Below are 27,834 nucleotides of genomic sequence, written 5' to 3'. Positions count from 1 at the left end.
AATAGGTACCTATACTATTTTTCTGGCTTTATTTTCATTTTATTTTCTGACTATTTTCCATAGCTATCTGAACAATTTCCAAAATGTCTGATCCATTTTCCAATTTATTGCATCATCAACTTTTGAAATGCAATCTCTTTATAGATACCGTCTAAAATTCTCTCTATGGTTCTTGAATGGTGGGTAGGTACGATTTTTGTCCTCAAATTCACACTCACACATGCAACCTTTTCTGATTAGCCATTTCTAAACATTTTCACGTTTTTGACATATTGCCATGCCAAAAATCAGAAAAATAGTATTTGCGACGTTCAATATCAATATCTCAAAAACTTTGCACGTTAGAGCTATTCTAGTGCTTGATTTGAATTAAAAAGCTCAATGACCATTAGAAAAGAATAATTTGGTTTTTATGGAAAATTATTTCTCGCCAATATTACTGTAATTTATCGAAAAATCAATCTTAAAAATCGTTTTATTTTGCTTTTTTCAATTTTTCTCAATATTTTCTAAAACAAAAGTATAGTTTTTCTACACAATCTTAAAAAAACGGTTTTAAGCTAAATAATTGCATTCCAAACTTTTCAAAAATCAAAAATTTTTTCGGTAACTTTTTTGATTGAAAAATAGGCTATTTTTTCAAATTAAATTCGTCAAAAATTAACTTTTTGGTCAAAAAACATTTTTAATAGATAGAAAACATAACAAAGTAATTTTTAAATAAGTTTTGTTAAGATCCAACTATTATTGTAAAAGATAAAAATAAAAAATAAAAAAATCGTATTTTTGCATTTTTTTCAATATTTTTGAGGTTATAGAAAAAAATTGTTTGAGTAAAAGTTGTAGACATTTATACTACCTACAACTTTTGTATTTGACTTTTTTCAATAGGACGTCTAATTTTGACAGAAATCGTAAAAAACCATGATTTTTGACACCCACCCCACTTTTTCACCCACCCCACTTAAAACTGATATTTTCTTGTTCTTTTTAGGAACATTTTTTTCTAAGATTAATTTAGGAATACAATACCTATGACTCACAATTCATTAATTCAATAAGTCTTTTCTAAACTATACTTAAGAATATCTATGTTGAAGAACCACTTAAAGTTTCCCAGTATAATTATCACAAATAACATAAAACACATCAATTTGAAATTTAAAGATTTATATTTAATTTTTAAAAATTAAAAATCTACAAAAATATTCTGGCAGTATTTCAAATTATTATTATGCACTGATTTTAATTTTACACAAATTTCATTCAAAAACTTCAAGCTCAAAAAAAGTTTGCCAATCAATAATTCTGTGGCTCTCAATTAATTGCTTTAGATATATTTTCTATGTATCTCATTGCCAATTTTATTATTCCAAGCACTTTGGGATTTTTTTTTTTTTAATTTTTCCTAATTTTTCGCATTAATTTTATTATTGGAATGTTGTGCACAGGATCATTTTTGTAAAATCCCTTTGTGACAAGTCGGCAGCCTCTTAGCGCTTTTTAAGTAGTTAATAGCGTTTTCCATTTTCAAACGCACTTCACAAATACTCTTCTTCTTTTTCTCCTCAAGAAAACTCCAAATTTTTCGATTGTAAAAATTTCAATATTCCCAAAATTTGCAATGATTCAAATGTATCAAAATCATCGATGTAACGATGTGAAAATTTCTCATCAACTGTTGTTCGTGGAAGTGATAGTGTCACTGGCAACTGTTCTGCCATAACAGAATGATGAGTAACCAAAGCTTTGAGAGATGAAAATTCCTTTTTTGCTCCCTGGAAGAAAAAAAAAAAAGAAAATTGATAAGAATTTTTGAAGGACGAAAAAATAAGGATTTTTAAATAATTACCTTAATTTTGTAGCATCTTGGTGAACCAAGAATTATGAACTTTTTCACTTTTGTTTCCATTCGAAGGGAAAGTATATAATTGCCTGGCTTGACACTGGAACTCTGACGAATAATAAACGCTCCAGGATCTTCCTTGCTCAATTTTTCAGCTGCAGCTTTGCCCGAAATATTTGGCTGAAACCAAGGCACATCCCGTAACTCAGATTGTAACTCACTCAGTTTTCTTTTAGGACTTTTAGTATCTAAATGGAAAAAAAAGGATATTGTAATTGCAAGTCCTTGAAATAAGGATTTAAAAAAAAAAAACTCACTCTTTTCTGCTTTCGGTGAACCTCCCAACAGCTGACAACAATCCTTAATCCCCACATCCGAATCAACTTCATCATCACCATCTTCAAGGTAAAATTCATTTTTAGGCCAACATCCTCCTTCAACCAGACGAATGCACTTCGACCTCGTCTGATGCTGATGATTCGATGTCACAACAAGCAAACACTCATCGTCATCATCTACAAAATCATCGTCAACATCCTTTATGTCATAGGAATCCTCCATCATCGTTAGATAATCCACCTAGAAGAAGAAGGATCAAAAGTTGTTAAAAAACAATATGTTCAAAAAAAAAAAGGACTTTTTTGTTCCTTACCTCATCGTCATACTCAACAGCTTCTTCAGATGATTCTTCCTCAGAGACAGAGACGACAGCATGATGGAAGAATTTTTTCCTCAAAAAATCCCTCATACAATCATAGACTTTTGGTTTTTTTGGAACTGAAGCTGCCAAAGCAATCATCTCACAATCGTCCTTTTCTAGAGTTTTAGAGGATTCCGTAGTGGCGGTGGAAGTGTCACTCGTTATGATGTCTTCGTTATTTTGGCTTTGTATTAAAAATTTAGACAGTTGATGGTATGTCTTGATGGCGATTTCAACACTTTTTCTTGTCGATTTAGTTGTTGTCCTTTTTGTTGTCGTTGTTTCGTCCTTTAATGGAATATTATCGTTTTCAGGATACAGCTCGGAATATGGTGGACAAATACGCGTGTCGTATTTTTTTAGCGTTTTTGACTTCTTGTTTGTCTGAGGGCTCTGACTCTTCTGCATGAACTGCGAAGGAATACAAGAAGATGAAGATGAAAAAACAGGATTAAAAAAAAAAGAAGAAGTAAACAAGTTTTTGTGTAAAAATACCATCCCTACTTCTTAAACATAAGTCACAGTGATCCCTATCAAAGGTGATAGAAAAAGAAGAAGATATCCTTGATCCTTTTCTGTCTGCTAACGACAAGAATTGAGTTTTTCTACCTAAGTTAAGTGGATATATCTATTTCTTTTACACTTTAATTCGAATCTTTAGTCCTGTGTAAGGGAGAGGTAAGAAAATGCATTAAGGATAAAGACCTTTATGGGCTTTTTTGGTACTCTATTGTAAATGACTATACCTCTACATGAACACATTTTTATACTGACCTAAGCCACTTAACACGTCCTTTTTTCAACTTCTTCTTCGAAAGAAAAAAAATTCCTTGAAATGAAAATAATACCACAGTATGAGGTCCTTGAAATATATTTCGTACAAAAATGTGTACTTCACATGAATATCCATAGTCTTGTTTTGGTGTTACAAAAATTTGTTACGTGCGGTAAAAGAATGTATAGCATTTTGGTGCAGTTTTGTATCGTCTACAATGACAATAGAGAAAAAGGACATTAATTTTCTAGGATGAACGTTTTTATTTAATGGAACACACCTTCATTGGATTTAATTCTTTGTATACCTACACGTTTTTAAGTATGAAAAGAAATATTAGGATTTTCTTTAAGGTGGATTGGTTTTTCCTAAAAGATGTCACATCTTTTAGGATTTTTTTTCTAAGGAGTGACTTCTTAAGGGGAATAAAATGAGATCTTAAGGAAGCCGATTTTTAAGAGTTTGTGGATTTTTGCGAAAAATGTGCGTGCGGCCTTGGAATTATCAGTAGTTTGTTTTTAGTTATGAAACAATAGAATACAAGGTCTTAAACGTTTTTAAGACAAAAGGAGTAAATTAGAGGATAAGGCACGTATTTAAGGAAATTTAAAATTAGTTAAAATGGGTATGAATTTTGTCCTACAATTTCGGAATGTGAAATAAGCGGACATGGTAATTATTGGAATAAGTATAGTTTTAGTTTTATGAACCCCCATAATGTTTTCACACGATGACCTTTTTTCGAGAGTGAAATTAGTTATATGCGGATATGGAGCCACCCTAAGGACTTCACAAAGAAATCTTAAGTTTTTCGAAATGCCAGTTATTAAAGAGTAGATACAGTAAATACTGACCCGTATTAAGAAAATTTTGGTACACAAAACCTGCCGAAAAAAAAACACATTTTGAAAGAAAAATCACACGAGTTATAATCTATGAATAAAATGTCTCAAGAAATATGTCGTATTTCAATTTTAGGATCTGGGTAAAAGGAAGTCTGTAAGACATAACTATTAATCTACATTATAGCACTTAAGTCTTATGGCAGTAAACAAGGAAGATTAAAGTACTTATTCAATCATTATGTGAAAAACTGCTGTTTTCAAAAAGCGTAAAAATAATTTGACAGTGCTAATGTGTAAATAGTTCATGGAAAAGAGACCGATTTGTATAACCTTTTTGTTGGGTTAAGTCTTTTTCAGGAATATAAAAGTGGAGCTGTCTTCTTTTTCAATTCATTTCATTATCATCAAATTTTAAGCTATACAAAATCTCTGTTCGTATTATTTGCGATCACATTCAAATTATTTATTTTTATTGGTTGACAAAGTGATAGAAAATTTTGTAACGAATAATTAATTTTATTTATTTTTTGACGTAAGACATCTTTAAGCCCAGGTATTGTCAAAAAACGATATTTTTGGGTGTCATCACATCAGTTTTACTTGCGTTCATTTATAAATTGCTCGGCCATCTTTAGCGATAAAAACTTGATTAGTGTTGTACCTGTTTTTTACATCGAGTTTTTACGTACAAAAAACTTCAAAATTACATGTAAAAGAACTCACTGATGTAAAAAATTAAATTTCCGTAGAAAACCAAAATAAAAAGTTCTTTTTATGATTTTTTCCAACTATTTGGAGGAAAAGAAAAACACTACAAATTTTTGTACGATGGTTACTTATTTAAATTCATTAAAATTAATTCATTAAAATTAATTTCCTCGACCTTTAAATGTTAATGGACTTTCAGCAAATTTAAATTTTGGGCAATTTGGGTTAATGAAACGGGCAAATTTAATAACCTCAAAGCTTATTTGGAAAGCCTACCGCATTTTATTTCATTCGTGGTTCTAAAAACATCACATTTTTCAATTAGTCCACTTTTTTGCTCGAAATTATGATTATGCTCTAAGGAAATGTCTTTCAAATGAGATTATTTGTGAAATTATCTCATTTAAAGTCCTAGAAAAAACAGATCACTATTGATTGGAAATATTTTAATTATGATTTATAAACGTTTATTAGAATTCAATGCCGCAAAATCAGGTGTTCTATACAAAATATTATGTACCTACTTCGAATGGCAAGCTATCAAAATGAATAAGTTTTTTAAGTTTTTTTTTTTTACTATTTTTTACCGTTTTCTACCGTACGCTTTTTTTTACAATTTTTTACCATTATTTACGGTTTTTATACACAAAAAATGTAAAAAACAGTTTTTTACACGAAATCGCCCATCAGCGGACTTGATTTTTTATTTAAAATGGAGGAAATTAAAATGTTAATGTTACTTATTCCGTGACTGAAATTAAAATGGCTACAAAATTAGTTAGAAGAATGTCAATCATAATATGTATAAGCTTTTTTCAAAATACCTAATAACGAAAATTTGAATTTAAGTGACTGCCATTTTGTATTTACTCTCTTCAAAAGAATGAAATTACGTTTAAACGATAGAAAATATTATAAGAAAGACAATGTATGTTAATTTTTTGGTCTACGACATACTGGAGCAAAGATATTCGCTTAGAAACAAAGTATCCCAAAAAAGTTATGCCCTTTTTCCAACGCTTTGACTAGAGTAAAACCTCAAAGAAAATTTTGGTTTTCAGTTATGAATAGGGTTTAAAAAGACCTTTCTTTTGATATTTCACTCGATGAATTTGGAGGAAATTTTTTAAAATACATTTTTTTTTGGCAAGGGGTACCCCTTGAATATTTTTTGAAAATCTGAAAAAATAAATTTTTAATTTTTGTAGCTAAATGCATTGATCTGTTCACTCTGAACTTATATCTGTAAATGAAAACTTGTTTCGAGACTTTGTTCTAAAGATATCAGCTTCTGAATGTATAACTAAGCAAAAAAAAAAATAGTATTTCGCTGATCATAAACGAATTAGAAATATAAAAAATCATGTAAGAAATGATGCACACACAAATGGTTACTGGATTGATACCAATTTACATAATTTTTTACTTATTTGTCGTACTTAAAAATTAAAAATGTATGAAAGACATTTTTAATTTTTGAGTACGAAAATATTCATACTATTGAACACTGTCATAATTTGATCCATATGTTTAGATAAATACATGATACTAGAGATTAACCCGCATAACAGTATCGACACCCCTTTTGTGTAATATCCCAAGGCGCTTACGTCAAACCACACTTCCACATCTGTTCATATATTGCTTTGCAATTTTTTTATCATTACAAAAAAATCTACCCACATTTTAAAAAACTATCAACATCTGCCATATCGGTAAAACATTTTAATTTACTTATATCAATTGACATAAAGTTTCGCTGTCGCAACAAAATACATCCCTTAAACCTTTTTTCAAACTATCCTCATCGTAAATTTCAATCAAAAAAACTAAGTTGAATTCAATTCCGTTGATTCATTGATTCCTATCGCCTTTAGGCTAGAAAAAATATAAAAACCAAAAAAAAAGAAGAATTTGAAACTAATTTAATTCTTCCCCCAAAAATACCTATACAAAAAAAATTTATCTAAAAGGAACACGATAATAACACACATTGGATAATAAAATGTATCTTTTTGATAACCTTGGTGCGTGTAATCCAATGAATACATAAATAGAAAACGGCTGCTGCGTGTGTTGAAATAGTTAAAAAAAAAAAAAAAACATATTGATGGATAAATAAGATACATCCTTGAAGAAGGATCTCCTTTCAACTCGACTGACTGCTGCTTACCCATCAAATTTTAATGGCATCACTTCTCAAAAAAATATTTCTCTCTTTTTTTACTTTTCTGTTGATGTTAATATACCTGCCAAGGAGTTCATCAATTTTATAGATTGATCGAATCTCGAATCGAATTCGAATGAAAAGTGCGCGCCACACTCATCTCTTGAAATTTTTTTTTTTTGTTACCTGAAAGAACCACAACAATCGGCACTTTTCGTTCGAGTTCGATTTCGATTCTCATTATTTTTCAATTTTCATTGGAAATGCCACCGAAAAAAAAAAATACCTATACAACAGATTTTCAAAAGAAGGAGCATAAAAGGATAATACAGAAGAGGCAAATGAAAAAAAAAAAAAAAATTGAAAATTTGTACAAATAAAAATAAAATGCATTTTGAAGGAGTTCCATCATAAATATAACAACTCTTGAGAAGCAGCACCGAGTTAAGGGATATTATAAGGACGAAATATTATGGTCCTTTTACTCGTACGGAGGTATCCAGTTGTAGACAAAATTCTCAACTAGGACGAGATGGAGTGAAAATTGTGAATCCATTGAAATTCATTTTTATTATTATTTATTTTTTTTTTTTTTTTGAAAAAAGGACTTATAAAGACCACGCTGGAAAAATATATAGGAAAAATGTGCAATCCCAGGTACATGTGTTTTTTTTTTTTTTTCATTCTTTCTTGTTTTGTGTATATGGAAGGATCCTTTTGTTGAAAACTGATGGCATTTTTATAGTGCCTCGTCATTTTATTGATGATCCGGTCGGCGCGGCATCGGTATGGTATTGCTTCACTCTCGAGGTGTCTGCTCAAGTTCGGCTACGCTTCATCAATTTTCCATTATATGTATATTGAAGACATACAACAACTGAACATGGAGTGGCACATTTTGATTCATATTCCCTATAATGTACGAGTACATACATTGTGTACACATTGGTACTTAATGGATTGTTATCCTTTTTTCATATCAAAAATGTGGTATAGGGAGGTGAAGGTTTTTAATGCAAAAAAATAAGGATCCATAGCTAAAGGTGGCGATAATGTGGAAGTTCGTTATGGTTTTAGAGGAGTGGTTTTATATATTTTGAATTTATTCAGACGATTCGCAATGGACATTTGTTTGACTTTTCCTTTGTTCGCAACTGGGAAAATATTGGTTTTTTGTTTTGTTTTGTGTGTTTTTTTTTTTTATGTTTCGTCCTGAAGAAGCATTAAGTAGCTGTCAATTTTGTAATGGTTTTTCCATAAGTGGCATAACGGTAGGTATATTTTTATTATTGTTATTTTTGAAAAGGATCAATTTTGGAAAAAAAATTGGCAACCTTCATCAACAAAATTTATCGACAGGTGAAAACAAAAAAATCTTTAATTATTAATTTCTATGACTAAATTTGTTGTAATAAAAGTAATATTGTTGCAGGTTTGACTAGAAAAAACGTAAATTTCGAATTTTGTAATGCCTTCATCGAACAGCCCAATTCAGGACTTTTCATCCAAAGCCATTTTTTTTAATTACACTGTGTTACAAAAAGAAGGACCTATCACGTTTTGTAGAGCTTGTCGCATTGATTACGAAACGGTATTTTAAAAGTCCCTAACACCCCCAAATACTGGAGTTTGAGGCAAAAAAACGTTTTTTTTAGACCTCCACCCATTGAAAAAATTCTAGCTTCGTCAAATTTATTAATTACCCATTTTTTTTTTCATAGTTTCTGATAGAAGATAATTATACCTTTTCAAAAATTTATAAAACATGTGATTCGGTTAAACCACCTACAATTTATAACCTGTCAAAGTTCAAAAATTCCATTTTTTTCGTCATTTGCCCAACTTCGACATTAATTTAAAGTATATGTTTTCAAAACAACATGCTGTTTTAAAAATATATTCTTAAATAATCAAGGGGCACGGTAGTGCCCAGCCAAGTTCTCTAGCAACTTTGGCACTACACCCTTATTTACAGGAAACATCTCAGGCCATTTTCGACCACATTCTAACTTCCACACCAAAGATGCTAGAAATTTCAAACTCGCTACATTTGTTGAGCTCGTCAAAACCAAACACCTCACAAAATTTCAGCCTCCTACCATGAGTAGTTTCTGAGATATAGGGCTTCAAAAATCGCAAAAACCGTAACTGACTCACTGACTCACTGACAGATCATCAAAATTATGGAGAACTTCCCGATATCGTAGAAACTTGAAATTTTACATGGTGATAGGACTTCTGTTGTAAACAAAGGAAAAAATCGAAAATTTGAGATTTTCAATTCAGGGGGCGTGGCATCCGCCCATTTCCGCTGAATTTTCATCAAATATAGAGATTTTCAATTCTACAGCCATACCATGCAAAAGGTAGTGAAATCACAACAAAAACATTACTGTTAAAAAAAGAGCCAAGTTCATCTATGTTGAAATTATGCTGGCACAAAAAGTACTGAAATGTAAAAGTGTACCAAGTTCTAAAATTTGGGTTCAAATTCGTATCAATAAAATTTTGATTGTTTACTTGGCAATTTTTGAAATAACTTTTTAAATCGGTAATTAAAAGAAAAATTGTCAAGAGAACAATCAAAATTTTATTGATAAGAATTTGAACCCAAACTTTAGAACTTGGTACACTTTTACATTTCAGTACTTTTTGTGCCAGCATAATTTCAACATAGATGAACTTGGCTCTTTTTTTAACAGTACCTAATGATATTGTTGTGATATTTATTTCCAAATGAAACGAGATATTTTTTTATGAAAATCAGTTCAAAATTGACTTAGAAAAAAAAAATTTACGATTTCGGTTTTTTTGTAGAGGAGTTCAATACAATCATTTTTAACTATAAGAGGGTTGTCTATCTAACCCTTTTTATCAATGTATCACTTACATTGATAAGTGATACCATTTCCGAAAGGCAGGGGTTTATGTTTATTTCTTATTTTTAAATCAATATATTTCAACCAATTGTTTTTGAAATAATCAATTTCAAAGTTAAAAAAAGGCGAAAAATTTTTTTAAAAAACTCATTTATTACTATTTTTTGTCCAGACTGTGAGTTTTAATAAAACAAATTTTTGACCTTTAATTATTCCATTTTTTTTTTTTTTTTTTTAAATCAGCATAATTTTGGCATCTTTCCTATTTATTTTCATAAGACACTGATTTTGTTGTTGTTATATTGTTGCCAACAATGATTTAAAAAACACAAAATAATAAAAAAAAAAAGTCCAAAACATAATTTTCTGATAGATTTTAAGATTCTAAATTCGAATCCAAAGTCAAAAAATATAAATGACGTATGGAAAACAAAAAATGGGGATGAATTTTTTTTTTCGAAAAATAGTTTCGAAAACGATAACTTTAAAAATACAAATATTAAAAATTTAATTTTTTTGGAACAATGCACAGTGGGTCCCGCCATAGGTCAAAAATAAAAAAAGTAGGTAAATGTCAATTTTTTAAAATCCAATGATTACACAACGTTCTACAATCTCCCATCGAACCAAAACCAAAAAAAAATTGACGGTTACCCTTTTTTTCATTTCTTAATAGCCATTCAAAGTCGGTATATAAAAAAAGGTACAGTTTTTTTTATCGCTGCAGTTATAAGGTGTGAACTTGCGATAGTGATAGCGGGTGTTAAAAATTGTGAACAGTATTAAATTGTTATGGATATTTAACGAGAAGGTTAATACTTTCTAAAAACATAAATTATATTGTTAAATAACATTAAGGCTAACTGTAATGGGGCTCGTTAACGAAGCAATTTTAACCATTTTTATTTAGCTCAATTTTCATTAAATTAGAGATTTAGTTGGTTTGCCTTCGAGTGCCCTCTACCATTTAAGTTCTCAAATGAAGAATACCGTTCTGCCTTTCGAAATAATAGCACCGTTTTTTCCCCTTTTCGAGTAATACGAGTTTAAATGACGATACACGGAGAAAAAAAAATTACAACGTAAAACTAAAAAAATTCCTTTTTGGCACTATTATTTTTATAAAAGACTGAACTAGAGGGTAAGGGTAAAGTGCTCGACTGACAGGCAGGTCCATTTCCGGCATTAACCATTTTTTTTTTTATATTTTCAAAAAAAAAATTTTTTACCTATTTTTATTTTTCTTGAAAATAACCAAAATTTTAAAAAACTGACTTGATGCATTTTTTTGCAATAATAAATCATATAAAATGATAATACAGGTGTTTCATTAAAAAAAAAATGGTCATTATATTTTTGACCGCACTTTGTATGGGAGGTGACCCACTGTTCAATGGTTAAAGCACTTATTAAAAGTTGAAAAATAAAAATATAAAAACGTGAAAAATCAAAAAAAAAAACTAGATTTTTTGTTTGTTTATTTGTCCCTAAATTTCGAAATATTATATTTAACCAAGTGCCACTTGCTGAAACGAAACTTAAATAATTTGATATTAATCGAACGGCTCTAAGAGGTCCAAAAATTTAGAACATTGGCAGGAACAACTTTTAAAATCCGAAAAAAAACTTAAGATAATTCAATTTAAGAAAAAATAGGCTAGGTCAAAAACGTTTTTTGACTTTAAAGCTGGAACTTCATCGAAACACAAAGTCAAAAAAAAAAATGATAAAGTTTAAAGTATATTAGTGGTATATTTTTTTATCATAAAAAACATCTGTTCTCTTTTCTAAAATATTCTGTCAAAAAACAACAACAAAAAAAAAAGTCTCTCGTCCATCCATTTATATATTTTTATCTCTTAAATACAAAAATATACAAAAACACAAAAAAAAAAAAGAAAACAAAACCCCTTCACCCAAAAGATAAAGACTTCCGTTTTGCTTGGTCATTTCTCCTATAGATATTTACAGATACCTACAAAGGGTTGTGTCCTCTTTGTATCTTTTTATACACACATCCGTCCATCAACATTGTAAATGAAAATATTTACATTCCTCATACAAGAGGATTATCATACATTTCGAATATTTGTCTTGTTGTTTCTATCTATTTTAGTTTGAACAATTTCAATATGTTCATCAAATATCTAAACGAATTGATTTTCCAATGATGAATGATAAATTCCTATAACCAAAGACAGTTCCAAGAATAAATAAAAGGGATAGATACTCTTAAGAATATTCTTTTCTTCTTTTTTTTTTTGTTGTTATAATTTCTCAAATCATTCAAAATCTTTTTTAGTCCCCATCCAAAATCGATTCAGAAATCTTAAACAAATTGTTCGATTTGGAATTTTTGTTTTCATTTTGAAAAGAAAGAAGAATTTCCTCTTTTGATAAGATACAAAGATACATTTTATTGAAAAATTCAAATATAAATGAAAAATGACATGCATTTTGCTTGTTAAGGGGGGAATTTATATCTATTTGGAATATTTTAAAATGAAAAATCGTTTCAATTTCGAATTAATTCATAAATTGATTTTGAGAGTTATTTGAAGAATTTTTCAAAATTTCATAAAATGAGGATGGTTATGGGGATTGTTATATGAAATCCAAATTGCAGCTGATGTTAAAATTCTTCAATTGAATAATATTTGAATATTTGCTGTTATGTTGATCACCTGCTTCTATCTAAATAATATAATCCTTTCAAGTGGATAAGTATTTCATAATTTTTGTCTTCTTTTGTCAAGAGTAATATGTTAAAATATTTTCAAGATAAAACCAAGCCCTTTTATAAAGTTCTTCAAACTGAAGATAAGCATTCTTCACATTTATCATATCAGACCAGACCAATTGAGCTCATTATCGAAGAATGACCTCCACATCCCATTTATCCCACATATTGAAATAGATAGATACTCCACGATCTTACCAATTGAACAAAAGAGATAAATTTAAGCATTTGATCGAAATTTCTGTCTGCACTTGCAGACAAAAATAAAAGATACTTTATAATGTCTTCAAATAGATGAAGAAAAAAAAAAAGACACAATTAATTTCATTCCATTATCTTTAAAACTACAATCCACTTAAGGCTCCATCATGGTAATGTTCTCTTTCAACTTTATCCATATATTCAAAGAACCATAGAAAAAACAACAATCTTCTCTGATCTTTTTGGGGTTGAATCTTCAAAAAGATCTTTGCTATGAGAGGATCATCAGCGATCTTCAACCATCTGCAACGACAATCACGCGCGCCTTTTCTAGAATCATTATATAGAGAAAATAATTTGGAGGACGTGACATCATAGAGAGGATCAAGCAAGGGTAATTATTTGGAGTGATTCAGATAGTTAAATTGTATCTAAAAGAAAGAGACTCCAATGTAACGCTCCACTTGCATCACGCACAAGAAAAACCACACATTCAAAATCTTCGTCAAAGAAAATAAGCTATACTTAAGTGGCTGAATGATAAATGATGCCATACTTCAATGCATATAAAATCAGAAAGAAAAGGATTTGTTATTCTTTTTGTTGTTGTGTATCTTTTGTATGAAAACTCGTATTTTTCTTTTGAAATACAAATTTGGAAAATGGTCTTTTTTTGTTTTCTTGTTTTTTTTTTTTTTGAAATAAATACACTCTGCTAGTTTACTAATTAAGGGGGAAGCATGATCATTTTGTAGTGGATTTGGCTTTGGATTAATGTTATAGTTGTTTTTTTTATATGGTACCCCACTGTTTTCAACCCCCTAATGGATGTAAATGGTCTATTTAATTTGAAATGTGTGCCCAAGTTTGTGTTTTATTTTTTTTTTTTTTTTTTTTGTTATCCCGGAAAAAGAAAAAGAGAATTAATTTTTATTTTTTTTGTTATTTAAAAATTTATTACTGACAAGTGGTGTGAGTTCAAAAAGTGGCATTTAATTGAATTTATTTATTGGATATAGACACAGTGGCTTTTGGTAGCGTTGTTAAGTGGAGTTATTAATGAACTTTAGAAAAATAGAAAAACTGATGAGTTTTCCTACAATTTTGCTATACATGTATATTATTTCTTACATTTCCGGAATATGAAGTTAGAAAGATAGCCAGTAGTTTAATTTTAATTGTGAATCTTGGTTTTAGATGGCGCCCAACGTGGATATTTATTTCTTTGTGTACCAGTTAAGCTATCTTTTAGGTCCATATTATATAAACGCCTTTTTTTTGCAATCTCAAATAATATTTTGACATTTGTTTTAATTGGCGCCCAACGTGGGAATTTTTCTTTCTCAGAGAATCAATCCATCATAAAATCTCATTACAAAGGTTTTTACATCTAGAGATGGAGGTTTAATATGGCGCCCAACGTAAAGAAAAAATTTGAAGGTTTACCAATTTAGCCGATCTAAGTTCCTGCTATCAGGTCAAATAATAATGAATTTTTATGTTGGATTGCTAGGTGAATATCATTTTAAAATATTTGTTTTAAGTCGTGCTTAACGTGAATTTACGGTTCTTAAATAATTTTTTCCATAAAATACATATTTCAACACAGATTTGAATTTTTCACTTATAGTGGCAGAATCTCAAACTAGATAGAAGACTTTTTATATGGTGGCTCATAGTGGAGTCAAGTAATTTATTTTCAAAATTATTTGATTTACGAACTAAGCTGACGGACTCCGTCTAAAGACTTTCTAGATGGCGCCCAACGTGTGGAGGTAAATGTTTTATATTTTATGAAAGTATTTTTGATTTTTGGTTATATCATCATTTGTGACTTTTTTATTCTAAATTTCAAACTTGAATTACATATAAGTATTAGTGTGTTGATTTAAAGTGGCTTGGGGGAAAAGTTTCTTCAAACTAATCAAGGGGCACGGTAGTGCCCAGCCAAGTTCTCTAGCAACTTTGGCACTACACCCTTATTTACAGGAAACAACTCAGGCCATTTTCGACCCCCCTCTAACTTCCACACCAAAGATGCCAGAATATTCAAACTCGCTACATTTGTTGAGCTGGCTGAACCCAAATTCCTCACAAAATTTCAGATTCTTACGATATGTAAGTAGTTTCTGAGATATAGGACTTCAAAAATCGCGAAAACCGTAACTGACTCACTGACAGATCATCAAAATTATGGAGAACTTCCCGCTATCGTAGAAACTTGAAATTTTACATAGTGATAGGACTTGTGGTGTATACAAAGGAAAAAATCAAAAATTTGAGATTTTCAATTCAGGGGGCGTGGAAACCGCCCATTTTCGCCGAATTTTCATCAATTATCATAGAGCACTTCTGACTATCGTAGAACCTTGAAATTTGGTAGAATGGTAGAATTGGTATGTTATACAAAGAAAAAAATTTAAAATCTGAGAATTTCAGCCAGGGGGCGTGGCAACCGCCCATTTCCGCTGAATTTTCATCAAATATTATAGAGCACTTCTGACTATCGTAGAATCTTGAAATTTGGTGGAATGGTAGAGCTGGTAGTTTATATAAAGGAAAAAATTTTATATTTGAGAATTTTAGCCAGGGGGCGTGGTAACCGCCCATTTTCACTAAATTTTATCAAATTTTTTAGAGCACTTCTGATTATCGTAGAATCTTGAAACTTGGTAGAATGGTAAAGCTAGTAAGTTATACCAAATAAAAAAATCTAAAATTTGAGAATTTTGGATAGGGGGCGTGGCAACCGCCCATTTCTGCTGAATTTTCATCAAATATTATAGAGCATTTCTAACTGCCGTAGAACCTTAAAATTTGGTAGAATGGTAGACCTGGTAGTTTAAACAAAAGAAAAATTTTTAATTGAGAGTTTTAGACAAGGCCCATTTTCTCTGAGTGTTCATCAATTACAGAGATTTTAAGTTCTACAGCAAAACCTTGCAAAAAGTAGTGAAATCACAACAAAAACATTACTTTTAAAAAAAGAGCCAAGTTCTCCTTTGTTGAAGTTATGCTGGCACAAAAAGTACTGAAATGTAAAAGTGTACCAAGTTCTAAAGCTTGGCTTTAAATTTGTATAAATAAAATGTTGATTGTTCTCTTGACAATTTTTATTTAAATTACCAATTTTTATAGCTATTTGAAAAATTGCCAAGTAAACAATCAACATTTTACTTGTACAAATTTAAAGCCAAGCTTTAGAACTTGGTACACTTTTACATTTCAGTACTTTTTGTGCCAGCATAACTTCAACATAGGAGAACTTGGCTCTTTTTTTAACAGTAATGTTTTTGTTGTGATTTGTTATTTCGCAATTTATCAAATTTCTGATAAATCTATCAATTCATTATCTTGCATTACATTGACAGATCCTGGTTAAGAGCTGGTTAATTCAGAAAATATTTTCTATCCGGATTTTATTTGCCAATTTAGTTTAATACATCTTTTTAGTGTACTTGTACCCTGTGTCTCAAACTTAAATCAAAATTAGGACATAATGTAAGTCTTGATGGCGCCCAACATTGAGCCGCAACTTCATAAACTAAATTGTATTTAAGGTGGATTCGACTAACCAAATTGTCTGTTTTCTGACTCCAGCTAAAAGTAATGATTATTTTTTAACACCGAATTAAAAACGAGAATAGCACACTAAGAACCAAGTTCCAAATGGCGCCCAACGTGAAGATAAAATATTTCGAATGTTTCCCAATTAAAGTTTCAAAACGAATTTTGAGATCATCTGGTAGAAATGATTTTTGTTATCCTGAATTGTCAACTAAATTAATACATATCTTGAAATGTTGATTTTAAATGGCGCCCAATGCGAATATACATATTTATATATATTTCTTTTTTTTGTAAAGACATTTTGAAACGATTTTTCTAGATTGAATTTAAAATTAATATTAGTGTTATATGGCGCCCAATGTGAGGACCTAACTTTTCCAAAATCATTTTTAAGACGAATTCAATTTGCCAATTATGCTTTATTTGGAAATTTGTTTTATGTTTTAGAACTGTAAACGCAACCTGAATATCTTCCAATAAAATGGGCAATAATTTGGGTCAGCTTCTGCTACTGTATCAATTGGATCCACTCATTCATCAGTTCTTAATACTTTGTTGCAACATGAAAAGTAGAAAAAAAAAGAAAATCTAACCTACCACTGATAGATCAAAGCAGACAGAACTATGTACGTCGTATTATAGGTGTCTTTCTGTCGACAGTGTTAATGAGAAGTGACAGACACGATTTTCTAAAAAACAATTCAATTAAAAGTGTCAGTAATGTGTGCTATTGGATCTTGTTTTCTTGTCTGATTTCACCAGTTCAAAGTATATCAATCGTCAGTGTGTAAATTTCTTTAGTCACATACAGTGGGACAGCCATGTGTCGAAGTTGGAACAAATTTATCAACTCGCCAATAGGAATAGGAAAAACGAAGTATTCCCTTTAAGTCTATTCCAATTCTTTATATTTAGTCCTTATTTTAAGAAATCATTGTCCCACTGTGGCGTGTGTCTCACCTAATATCTTGTATAACCTCCAAGAAAATGCTCATGTTCTATTATGAAATATTTATTTTAATTTATTTCATTTCTGTCATTCTCCATTTCCATATATTCAAACACTTAACTTATGTGGGCGTAATCGGTGTTAACTTAATACGAATTGGGTCTTTTTTTATGATCATCCCAGAGGGAATACAAAAAAAAATCTTCTAACTAAAAGTCAAAAAAATATATTTTATGGGCACATTTAAAGGGACTTTACACTGAATACCGATAATTGCTTTACTAAAGTTTTTCCTATAATCAAAATTTTTTTTATTAGGAAATAAAATAATAGTGGTGATGAAAATGGCGTGGTAAAAGACTGCGGGAGAGAGAGAAAGTGGGAGTTATTTTTGTCCTTTCAAAAGTCGTATAATTAACACTTTATAAAAGAAAAAAAATAAACATAATTGATTTGAAACTTATTAACATTGTTGTCGTGGTAGGTAGTATTTTGAAGCACAGACACGCTGGCCACTTAAAAGTTAGTCTATGAGAAACAAGTAAATAGGGGAGAAGGGGGTATTTTGTTTGAAGTGATGGCTATGACGATGGCGTGTCTATGGCAAATAATCCTAGGCGTTATTTTCTTGGCATGCAAATGTAAAAATAAAAAAAAAATGAGTTGGTTTACACTTTTAAATACAAAAATAAAACATGGCAGAGTATTAATAGAAAAAACGACAGACAAACAAAAAGAAGAAAAAGAAAAAAAAAATCCTTCCATTCGTCCGCCAATATATAATTCCTAGACCTTAATTTTCTCTACACGAATGTGAAGCCAATGCAATGTCAACAGTCTGGTTTCCGATATTGTTAAGCTCTTTACTTTAATTTCTTTTTTCTTTTCTTATATTTATTTAACTTTTTCTTTTGTTTTAAATTTTTCAAAAACACAATTGAAATGCGATGTCATCGCTATTTGGGGTATTATTTTAGCAGTTTTTTTCAGATTTTTTTTTTGTTTGTTCTTATTTCTACAAACTCAAATGATTGATGAAAGGATTTAATTCTCATTTTCTTTTTGAGTGGAATTGTTATATCGCTTGTGTTTAAATATTTGAATAAAGTGTGAGTTGAGTTGGAAATTAATTGATGGGCTGTTGAACGCTAATGAATCAAACTGAATTAGGGGTAACATTTGTTTTCGTGGAATAAAAAAATAATGAGGTGGGCAAGTAGGTATATTTTTTTTAACGTAAATGTTGACACTTGATGAAGTCAATGTGAAATGTTATGTGAAAGCTTTATACCTTGCATGGAATTAAATAGCTAACAATGCCATCTTACCCAATGTATGTTTGATTAAGTGTGCAGTTTGAGTTTGATATGATTTTTTAAGGGTTCTTTTGTCAAGAAATTATATTCAAGGACTTGAACTACGAACTTTTAAATTAGAAATGATTTGAATAATATTACAATGAAAAAGAAAATTGAAATAGGGTGGCGGTATTTGGTTTGAAGCAATATGAAGACAGGCTACCAAGGTCATGTCACAGCTCTTGAATCAAGAACACAAATAAGCTTTATAGTAGAGTAACTAAAGCAAATTTTAGGGAACCCGGCCGAACAGCTCAGATTTTGACGATTTTTTTCAAACTTAGGCAATTAAAAATACTTTAAAGTCTATAGATTAAAAAATGCCGAAGTTGCCGTATTGTTTTTTAAAACTAAAATTAAATTTTTTTTTTAACAAAACCATTTTTGCTGCTTAAATTTGAAAAAACAAATGATAGCAAAAGATTCTCTAGCCAATTCAAGGAAAAAAAAATATATCGGAAAAGGGACAATGCAATTTTCTCAAAAACTGACTTCAAACACAAAAAAAAAATATTTTGAACACAACGGCAACACCTACAATATTTACAGACACGTTTTTAAAAAGCCAGAACCTCATTTCTATCTGTCAAAATTTAAATCCACTAAATTTAATCAAGAGTTTTGGAAAGAATGGTCCTCAGCTCCGAATTTTGGAAAAAAAAACGTTATCAAAAAATTTTAAATGTTTTTCTTTCAAACTTTTTCGTAGCAAAATATGAATTTATTTTTAAAAAACTGTTTGGCCTTAAATATTATCAGTTGAATTCCGAAGAGGAAAAGGTAATATATGTACATTACAATTTTGAAAAAAAAAAAAAATAAATAAAAATTACTTCAATTTCATTGGATTTTTTTGATAAAAACTAAATTTTTGCATTGAAATAATTAATTTTCTCAAAGACTTTGGCAAATGAGAACTTTAAACTTTTGCTATTTAACTTTCAACAGTGAAGGTTATTAAATTATTAAATGAATAAAAAATAACTTTATATTTAAAAATAAATAAGTTAAATTTTTTTTTAAAACTTCTATTAAAAAAAGTTCTTCAAAAATGAAATATTTTTTATTTTTTTTTTTTTTCATAAACCGTAATACATATTGACATTTCCTTTCATAATTTCAAATCATAATAAATGTGGCCAAACAAATTTGAAAAAAAAATGCATTTTAAATTACGAAAAAGTTTTAAAAACAACATGTTAAAATTTTGTCAACAATTTTTTCTGAGTTCAATTACCATTCTTTCAAAAGCCCTTTATTCAATTAACATAATTTTAAATTTTACAAATATTACTAAGCTTCTAGCTTTTTAAAAATGTATTTTTAAATATTGTAAGTGTTGCCGTTATGTTCAAATATTTTTTTTTGTGTTTGAAGTCAATTAATAAGAAAATTGCATCTATCGCTTGAACGATGGAAGATTGTCCCTCACTATCATATATTTTTTGTCCTTGAATTTTCTAAAAAATCTTTTAGCATCAATTAATTTATGAAATTTAAGCAAAATTTTTTTGTTCACAAAAATCTTCAATTAAATTTAAAAAATCAAAACGGCAACACTGGCAATTTTTAATCTATAGACTTTAAAGTATTATTAATTACCTATGTTTGAAAAAAGATCATCAAAATCTAAGCTGCTCGGCCGGGTTCCCTAATATTGCCATTTTTTTTAGCTTTAGTTACTCCACTAATATTTGAACCAGAGTTGTATAAATAAATTAAAAAAAAAATTAATCAAAAAAAATATTTATTCTAACTGAAATAAATTTTTTTTTTCAAATAAAAATATTTTGAATTTAAAAAAATGAATTGCAAAAATTAAAAATTTTGTAAGAAATTCGACGAATTAAAAAAAAAAATTAATGCACACATTTTGAATTGAATTTTTTTTTTAATTCAAAATATATTTCAGTTGCAATAAACATTTTTTTTTAATGCAAAATATTTTTAGTTGCAATAAATTTGTTTTTTCATTTTTTTTTATTCAGTTACAGTAAATATTATTTTTAATGCACTTTTTTTTATTTTTTACAAATTCATTAAAAGAAATGATTTTTTATAACCCTGATTTAAACAAGGAATTTATTTTTTGGCTAAATTATAACATTTGCTTCATTTGTATATTTTTTGTTTTCCTCTTTTAGACACAAAAGATCAGTAAATGTAAAATAATTAAATGAAATTTTTGTAAATGACATAAAATCCACTCATAAAGTTGGAAAAAGGAGCATTGACTGATAAAATTATTTATACAATTGTTTTGTTTCGTTTGTTTCCATTATTTTGTGTGTGTCATAGACAATGAAAATGAAATTCCAGGATTTATTTTCCATCTAAAGTAAAAGCCTGTCATAAACAACATAAATGTGTAATGTGTACTTTAAAACAATAACTGTCGCGCCAGATAAGCCCTTGTTACACTATCAAACCACCACTGGCGTCGTCGCTGTAAATCAAACAAAAAAAAAAAAATGATAATAAATCAAATATTTACGACACAAAAGTAAACAAGCAATCAATGTAAATCATTCATATACATATTTTGTTTTGTTCATAAATTACATAAATATTGTTATCAAATTCAATTCTATATCATTTATTTGTGTTCTTTGTAATAAGCTTTCATTTGCCGATATGAACTTTATTTAAATATTATTACCACCATCGATGAATTTAAATGACACAATGACATGAATAGGTCACTTGATGGGTGCCCCTTTTAAGCCTGATGATAATTCAATTATATAAATTAAGTTGAATTTCATTTCTGGCAAATGAAGATGTAATAATTTTATGATTGCCACCCAAAAATTAAAAAAAAAAAATGTATTCCAATTCCCACCCATTACGAAAATGAATTATGATCAAATACATCGACCCTCGGTAAATTATAATTAAAATTGATAAAGAGCTTTAATTTATTGGTTGTTTTCTTTTTTTTTCTCAAGGAAATCTTGATCTACTTTTTTGTTAAATGCATTTTAAATGGAGTAGAATATTTTTGTTTAAAATTTTAACGAAAAATTTATTTTTTTTTTTTTTGTAAAAAAGAAAACAATAATTTATGTGTTTTATGTTTGAAAAATATATATTTTTTGTGTAGGATTAAGCTTGTGTAGGCAGATAAATACCTGTAAGAAACAATTTAAAATCAATTTTCAAATTTAAGATCAAGATTTATGTAAAATGTATTAATTTTTATTTAGGGGAATGTCAGGTTATTTGGGCACATTTTATTTAAGTAAACGAATTTAACTTTAAGAACATTTGCTCTTGAACTATTAAAATGACTTTTCTTATATAATTTAAAATACAGTATTTTTATTATAAGCTGAAAACTGTGGTTCGAAAGTTCCTTTTTTAAGTTTTTCGAAAACATTGAATTTCGTACTAATTTTTTTCAAAAAATTAAAAAAATAGGCAAAAATAATTAATTTTCGTCTTTCACAATAATATCTGTCTAGATTTTACTAAACTGAAATTAAAAAGAGTACAAAAAAAAGCGTTTTTTCAATTTCCGTGACGAAATTCGTCATGCAATCACTACGAATAAAAATTTTATTTTTAAACAATTTTTATGCGACAAGTTTCGAATTTTTTTTTATTTAAGGACTAAATGAAGCGTTATGAGGAAAAATATGGCAAGATGAAACATCTCCTCCAATTTTTTAAAAGAATTATTCTATTATATAACGTAAACTGCTTCACTCATAGAAAACATACTTACAACTTACATATTTGCAAAACTTTCCTGTTCGTTTATTGAGGCGTCACACAGTGGTGCATTTTACGCTTTTTAATGTCAAAAATCATTTGCACGGCAATTTCTTGGCAGACAAATATTAAATTTCAGGGGGAGTTGTAGCTGTGTTGGTGCGGTATAGGTACTATAGGGCAAGTTTAGGATTCGTAAAAAAAATCGAACTCGAGATAACAATTTTACATGACATTATGATGATGGAGAATGCATAAAAAGTGGGTCCGGCAATTCTGTCTGTCTGTCTGTCTGTATATACCTCGAGCTAGAGCCTAAACGAGTGAAATGATTTTCTTCAAACTTGGTAGTTAGCAGTTTTTGGTGATTCCCTACAGGAGCAATTGAAATTTTTTTTTATGACCAAAACTAACGGTACCTGCCATATAACGGAAATAGAAAAGTTTAATTATTTCAAAAACGGCTCTAACGATTTTGATTAAAATTTTTGTGTGTAGTATTACACATAAGAGCCAACTTTTGAAATAAAAAAAATATTTTTTGTACGGTTATTAACGGGTACCTGTCATAGAACGGCTTTTTTGGTTTCGTAATATCTCGTAAAAAATTAAATTATACAAAAACGTTTAGATAAAGGTAATATTAAAATTTTAGAAAATTTTCAAAAAGTGCATTTTTAAAAAATATTTCAAAATTTTTTTTTGAAAAATCAATTTTTTGAAAACGGGTTGGTGAAAAATTTTGAAATTTCGTTTTTATGTGTTAATTAATTATTTCTTTAAAATGGCATACCAACTTTTTTTTTCAAAAATGTTAGAAATATTTTATATATAAAAAATTATTTTTTAAAAAAACGGCTCTAACGATTTTGGAAAATTTTTTTCTAATAATCATTTTTAGCAAAAAAACAAAACCGACTTCCATGGATCAAAACTGGGTTTTTTTGTTTTTAAAATAGTTCCTATGGCTAAAAGTGAACGAAATTGAAATGAAACTGCAGCCACCAGCTTTCCAATACAAAAAGAATTATCAAAATTGATTCACTCAGTCCAAAGTTATGCGGTAACAAACATAAAAAAAAAAAAAAAAAAAAAAAAAAAAAAAAAAAAAACAGACGAATTGAATACCTCCTCCTTTTTGGAAGTCGGTAAAAATACCTTTTTATGCAAGTAATAAAATGGCATACTTGGTTTTTTGTAAATCATAGTTTAAAACGGTTTTTCTTGAATTAAAAGCTTTAACATTAGAGTTACTTTTAGCATAAGAGCAGGTACGTGCGACCGCAGTCGTGCATTTTATTACTTGCTCTATAGGGCAAGTATTGGTTTCGTGTAGAAAAAAAAAATCGAGGTTTTAATCAAAACCAACATTACGATGATGGAGAAGATCAAAAAAGTGGTTTTCGTCATGCCGTCCGTCGGTCTGTGCGTCTGTGCGTCTGTGCGTCCATCTGTACATCGAGCTAGGGCCTAAACGGGTGGATGGATTTGCTTGAAACTTGGTACAGATTATTTTTATGTAATTCCCTAGGTTCGTTTTTTTTATTTTTTTAATATCTCCAATTTAACGCATATCTCCCATATAACGTTTTCGAGGTATTTCAAATTTCTCAAAAACGGCTCTAACGATTTCGTTTAAATTTGGTGTGCGCAGTACTCTTATTGATTCCAACAAAACTGCGTTTTTAGTTTTTCTCAAAAAATGCCAAGAGCGGAAATATGGCGTTGCCGTTTTTCAAAAATTGACATGTTTTTTAAGTTCATATATTTCATCAAAGCATAAGTCAATTTTTTCAAAATTTACAGACATCATAGGTATTGAAGTGTAAAATGTAATAAAAAATTAAAAAAAAATTTTTTCAAAATTTTTTTAAAAAAGTGAACTTTTTTAACTTTCGATTTTTTTTTTTTGTTTTTATTTTTTTTTTCTTCACAAAATCTTAAATTTCCAATAGATATTTAAGATAAAGATGCTTTGAACTACAAGAGCAAGTACGTGCGACCCAGTCGTGCATTTTATTTTTTTATTCCATTTAAGAAGGGTTAGTATGTATGTTCATCTGTTCCTTCACAACATCATACCTACTTATCACAACACAACAAATGAGGTAGCGTTGAAAGAATCTCTTTTGTCCCCTACCTGTAAACTAGGTATCTGACGAAATATTTCAGAGGCAGTAAAAAGAAACCGTGTATATTGGAGTTAGTTAAAAAACTTAAAATAGTTAAAACTATTTTTTTTAATTTTAAATTTTTATTAAAAAAATTAAGTTGATGTACCTTTTTTTAGCAGTTTATTAATCAAAAAACTAAAGCAAAAAAATTTAAAACAATCAATGTAAAAATTCAAAAACTATTTTTTTGAAATTTTGTTTACCAATGTTATAAAATCGTTGGAACTGAACTTTAAGTTAGGGAGATAAAAAAATGTTTCATCATAAATTTGTTTAAACTCGTTGGAGCTGTTTTCGAGAAAATTAAGCTATTCCGAAATCGTAATATAACATAGATACCATTATTTTTGGTCATAAAAGAAGGAATTTGTGTATGAACATGATCTTCCAAACGCTTATGTGGGTTTTCAAAAACTTTTTCGACTGCGTCCTCTACCGGAATTTTGTATTACTAGTGACCATATTGTCTCAACTTAATCAATGCTATATTAGAATATATTTTTCTTCAGTAACATCGCTCAAAAGTTACTACAACACAAACAAGCTTAAATGTGTAGGTATCCGAAAATGAATTATATTCCTACCATATAAAAATCTAGAGTATTACGATAAATTACACTGGTCTGCAAAATTTAACTTTTTTTTCTCCTTCAAATAATTTTTTGATATTATGAAAGATTATAGACTTTTCTGAATCTAAATCTGGTATCAGAAAAATTCTATCAGGTACCATTTTTGTAAATATGATTTTTGAAAAATGTGAGTAGTTTCTAAAAAAAATCCCTTTTTTAGATTCATTTGAACTTGTATATAATTAAAACTATTTGTCGCATTGAGCTCAAATTTGGAGGACTTATTCTTCATAATATAACCCATCGATTGACTTCAAATATGTTCTTTTAGATTCATGTTTACTCATTTTTTAAAATACTGATTGACAATAAAAGCAGACATTTCGAAATCCTTCGCTTTTTAGTAAATCCTACATGAACAAAAGCACCTTAATTAAGGAAAATGTAAAATATCAATGCCCATTATATTTAAAAAGTCAAATATGTGAAGAAAACCAAACTAAAAAACATTAAACAAAATTTTTACGTGTTTTGTAATTTTATATACGTACTATTTTTCTATTTAGAAATATCTTATTTTTAATAAACTATTCGATAAACTGCCTTGTAAAGCTTCAGATTTGTTTCTCCTAGAAACAATAGTACACTTTTCTTATAGTTTTTGATATGCTGAGTTAGAATCCGAAGTCAAAAAAATTCTATCACATCAGGATTTTAAGATATTTGCATTAAAGTATCACAAAATCAAGTTTTTTTTTTTAAGAAAATCTCAAAAAAACTACTATATCTCAAAAACCAGAGCTGGCCGAAATTTTTTGAGCTCGGATTCAAAATCAGCACACTAAAGTCCATTAGAAAAGTATACTTTTGTTCTAGAGAGAAAGATATATTAATTTTTAGAGATCAGTTTCTTTATGGTAAGATATGCCAAACCTTCTAAACTTACTTAAATTAAGATATCTCGGAGAAGAAAAGAGATATTGAGAAGATTGAAATTGAGTTTGAAAGAAAATAAGTTCTTCCATAAACCGTATCAAATTCAATTGAAAAAGATTACATTATGCCAAAATATTTCTTCGAAAACAGCAAAAAAATGGATTTTTGAGATTTTCTAACGGGAATATTTTAAAAACGTGACGTGCTAGGTCAATCCTTTAGAAAAGTATAGTTTTATTTAAAGGAAGATTTCCTTGCAGACCAGTGTTATAGCTCTCTTTCACTGACGTTTCGATGATGGTCACTTGGTTTTTGTTGTTTAACTATCGATTCCTTGTTATTAAACCTTTTGAATAAAACAACAAGTGCTCCCAGTTAGTATTTTATTGTTTTGAAAGCAGTCAAATATTTAGGTCAAAATAATAACATAAATTTACTCTTTTCATAACGTCTAAATTTAAGTTATTTAAAACTTGATATAGTTTCTTGAAAGAATGAAATATTTGCCGTTAGTAATCCTAGAGTATTTAATATGATCATCTTTTAATCATTAAACAATCATTAAGAATTCTAATTAGTCATTAAATATCGAGAAGTAGGTACTTAAAGCCTGTATTATTTCCCCTTCGTTCTTATGTTGACTCATCAAATATTTTCAAATCTTATTCACCCACAAATCAGCTTAAGGACATGCTTGTATCCTGTCACATTTAATCTAATCTCTTCAAGAACTATTGGCACTTCATTCAACTAAAAACACCTAATCTTATAAAGTCCAAATTTCTCAAACATAACCTACCTCTTTTTGTTTACAATCACTGGCACCACCAACTTCCTGTTTGATATCCTCATCGTTGCTGAATCGGTTATATTCAAATTGTCGACCCATTTTTTGTTTGTTTTTATTTTGTTTCTTTTTATCTCTTAGAACACACACTTCTTTCGTTATCAAACAATTTTATCAGAACTCTTAAAAATATCTCACTTTCAAAGATCACCAAAGAAACAAAGCAAATACTTTTCTTCTAATTCAGCACAAATATATGACAGTTGCTGACAAATCTCGTTTAAATTTTATGTATCACTTCACTTTTTCGTTTGTTGTTATCGAAATATTTTTTGAAAAACTTTGTTTATTTTCGTAACAAAAAAAAAATATTTTGAAAATTTTATCGAATTGGGATTGAATTTCGAGAGGGTACAAAAAGAGAGCGGCGTTTTACGGAACCGTACGATCACATCAAGCATCGGACACGAAATGTTTTCATCGCAACAATCCACATTGTCGACAATCGTTTTCGTATCGCTCTTTTTTGTTGTTGTTGTTTCGGTTTGGTTTTCTATAATATACCCAAGACCAACGTTCAACATAAAACTCATCAGCACAGGCATAGGCTGAGGCACTTTTCAGTTCATATGGACATAACACAGTGGTGCTGGCTGTGGTGTTCACTGTTCACTCAATCCCCCTGCAGCAACAGTGCGGTGCAAAGGCAACTCATCGTCGTCGTCGTCGTCGTCAGTCGGTCGTCATCATAAAGCAAGAAAAGCCAGCAAACCAACCCTCCTCGTCCACACTTTTCCTGACGAAGTTCTCATTCCACTCGGGCACTTTTATTTTTCAAAAATGCACTGTGCACTATGAGTATAATTTTTCCGAATTACTGAGTGGAACTTCTGTTATAGTTTTTCCCGACCCG

The 27,834-nt window shown here is 29.2% G+C and overlaps 1 protein-coding gene across 1 annotated transcript; it reads right to left on the bottom strand.

Moving 5' to 3' along the window:
- Positions 1-1,216: 1,216 nt before the first annotated feature.
- LOC129911016 (uncharacterized) lies at positions 1,217-27,834 on the bottom strand. Its single transcript, XM_055988657.1, has 5 exons — positions 26,934-27,834; positions 2,499-2,957; positions 2,164-2,425; positions 1,853-2,094; positions 1,217-1,778 (listed from the first exon to the last, which is right to left on the bottom strand). Exons 1-5 carry the CDS (start codon positions 27,021-27,023, stop codon positions 1,569-1,571), a joined length of 1,263 nt encoding a protein of 420 aa, XP_055844632.1. The 5' UTR covers positions 27,024-27,834; the 3' UTR covers positions 1,217-1,568.

Source organism: Episyrphus balteatus, chromosome 2, assembly GCF_945859705.1.
Source record: "Episyrphus balteatus chromosome 2, idEpiBalt1.1, whole genome shotgun sequence".
Lineage (NCBI taxonomy): Eukaryota > Metazoa > Arthropoda > Insecta > Diptera > Syrphidae > Episyrphus > Episyrphus balteatus.
This window is presented reverse-complemented; position numbering and strand designations above follow the sequence as displayed.

Excerpts from the sequence above, each read along its gene's own strand:
- LOC129911016 (XM_055988657.1), bottom strand. The coding sequence starts at position 27,023 with ATGGGTCGACAATTTGAATATAACCGATTCAGCAACGATGAGGATATC. Across the intron at positions 2,426-2,498 it reads CTGTTGAGTATGACGATGAG|GTGGATTATCTAACGATGAT; the intron begins GTAAGGAACAAA and ends TTCTTCTTCTAG. Across the intron at positions 1,779-1,852 it reads CAAGATGCTACAAAATTAAG|GGAGCAAAAAAGGAATTTTC; the intron begins GTAATTATTTAA and ends TTTTTCTTCCAG.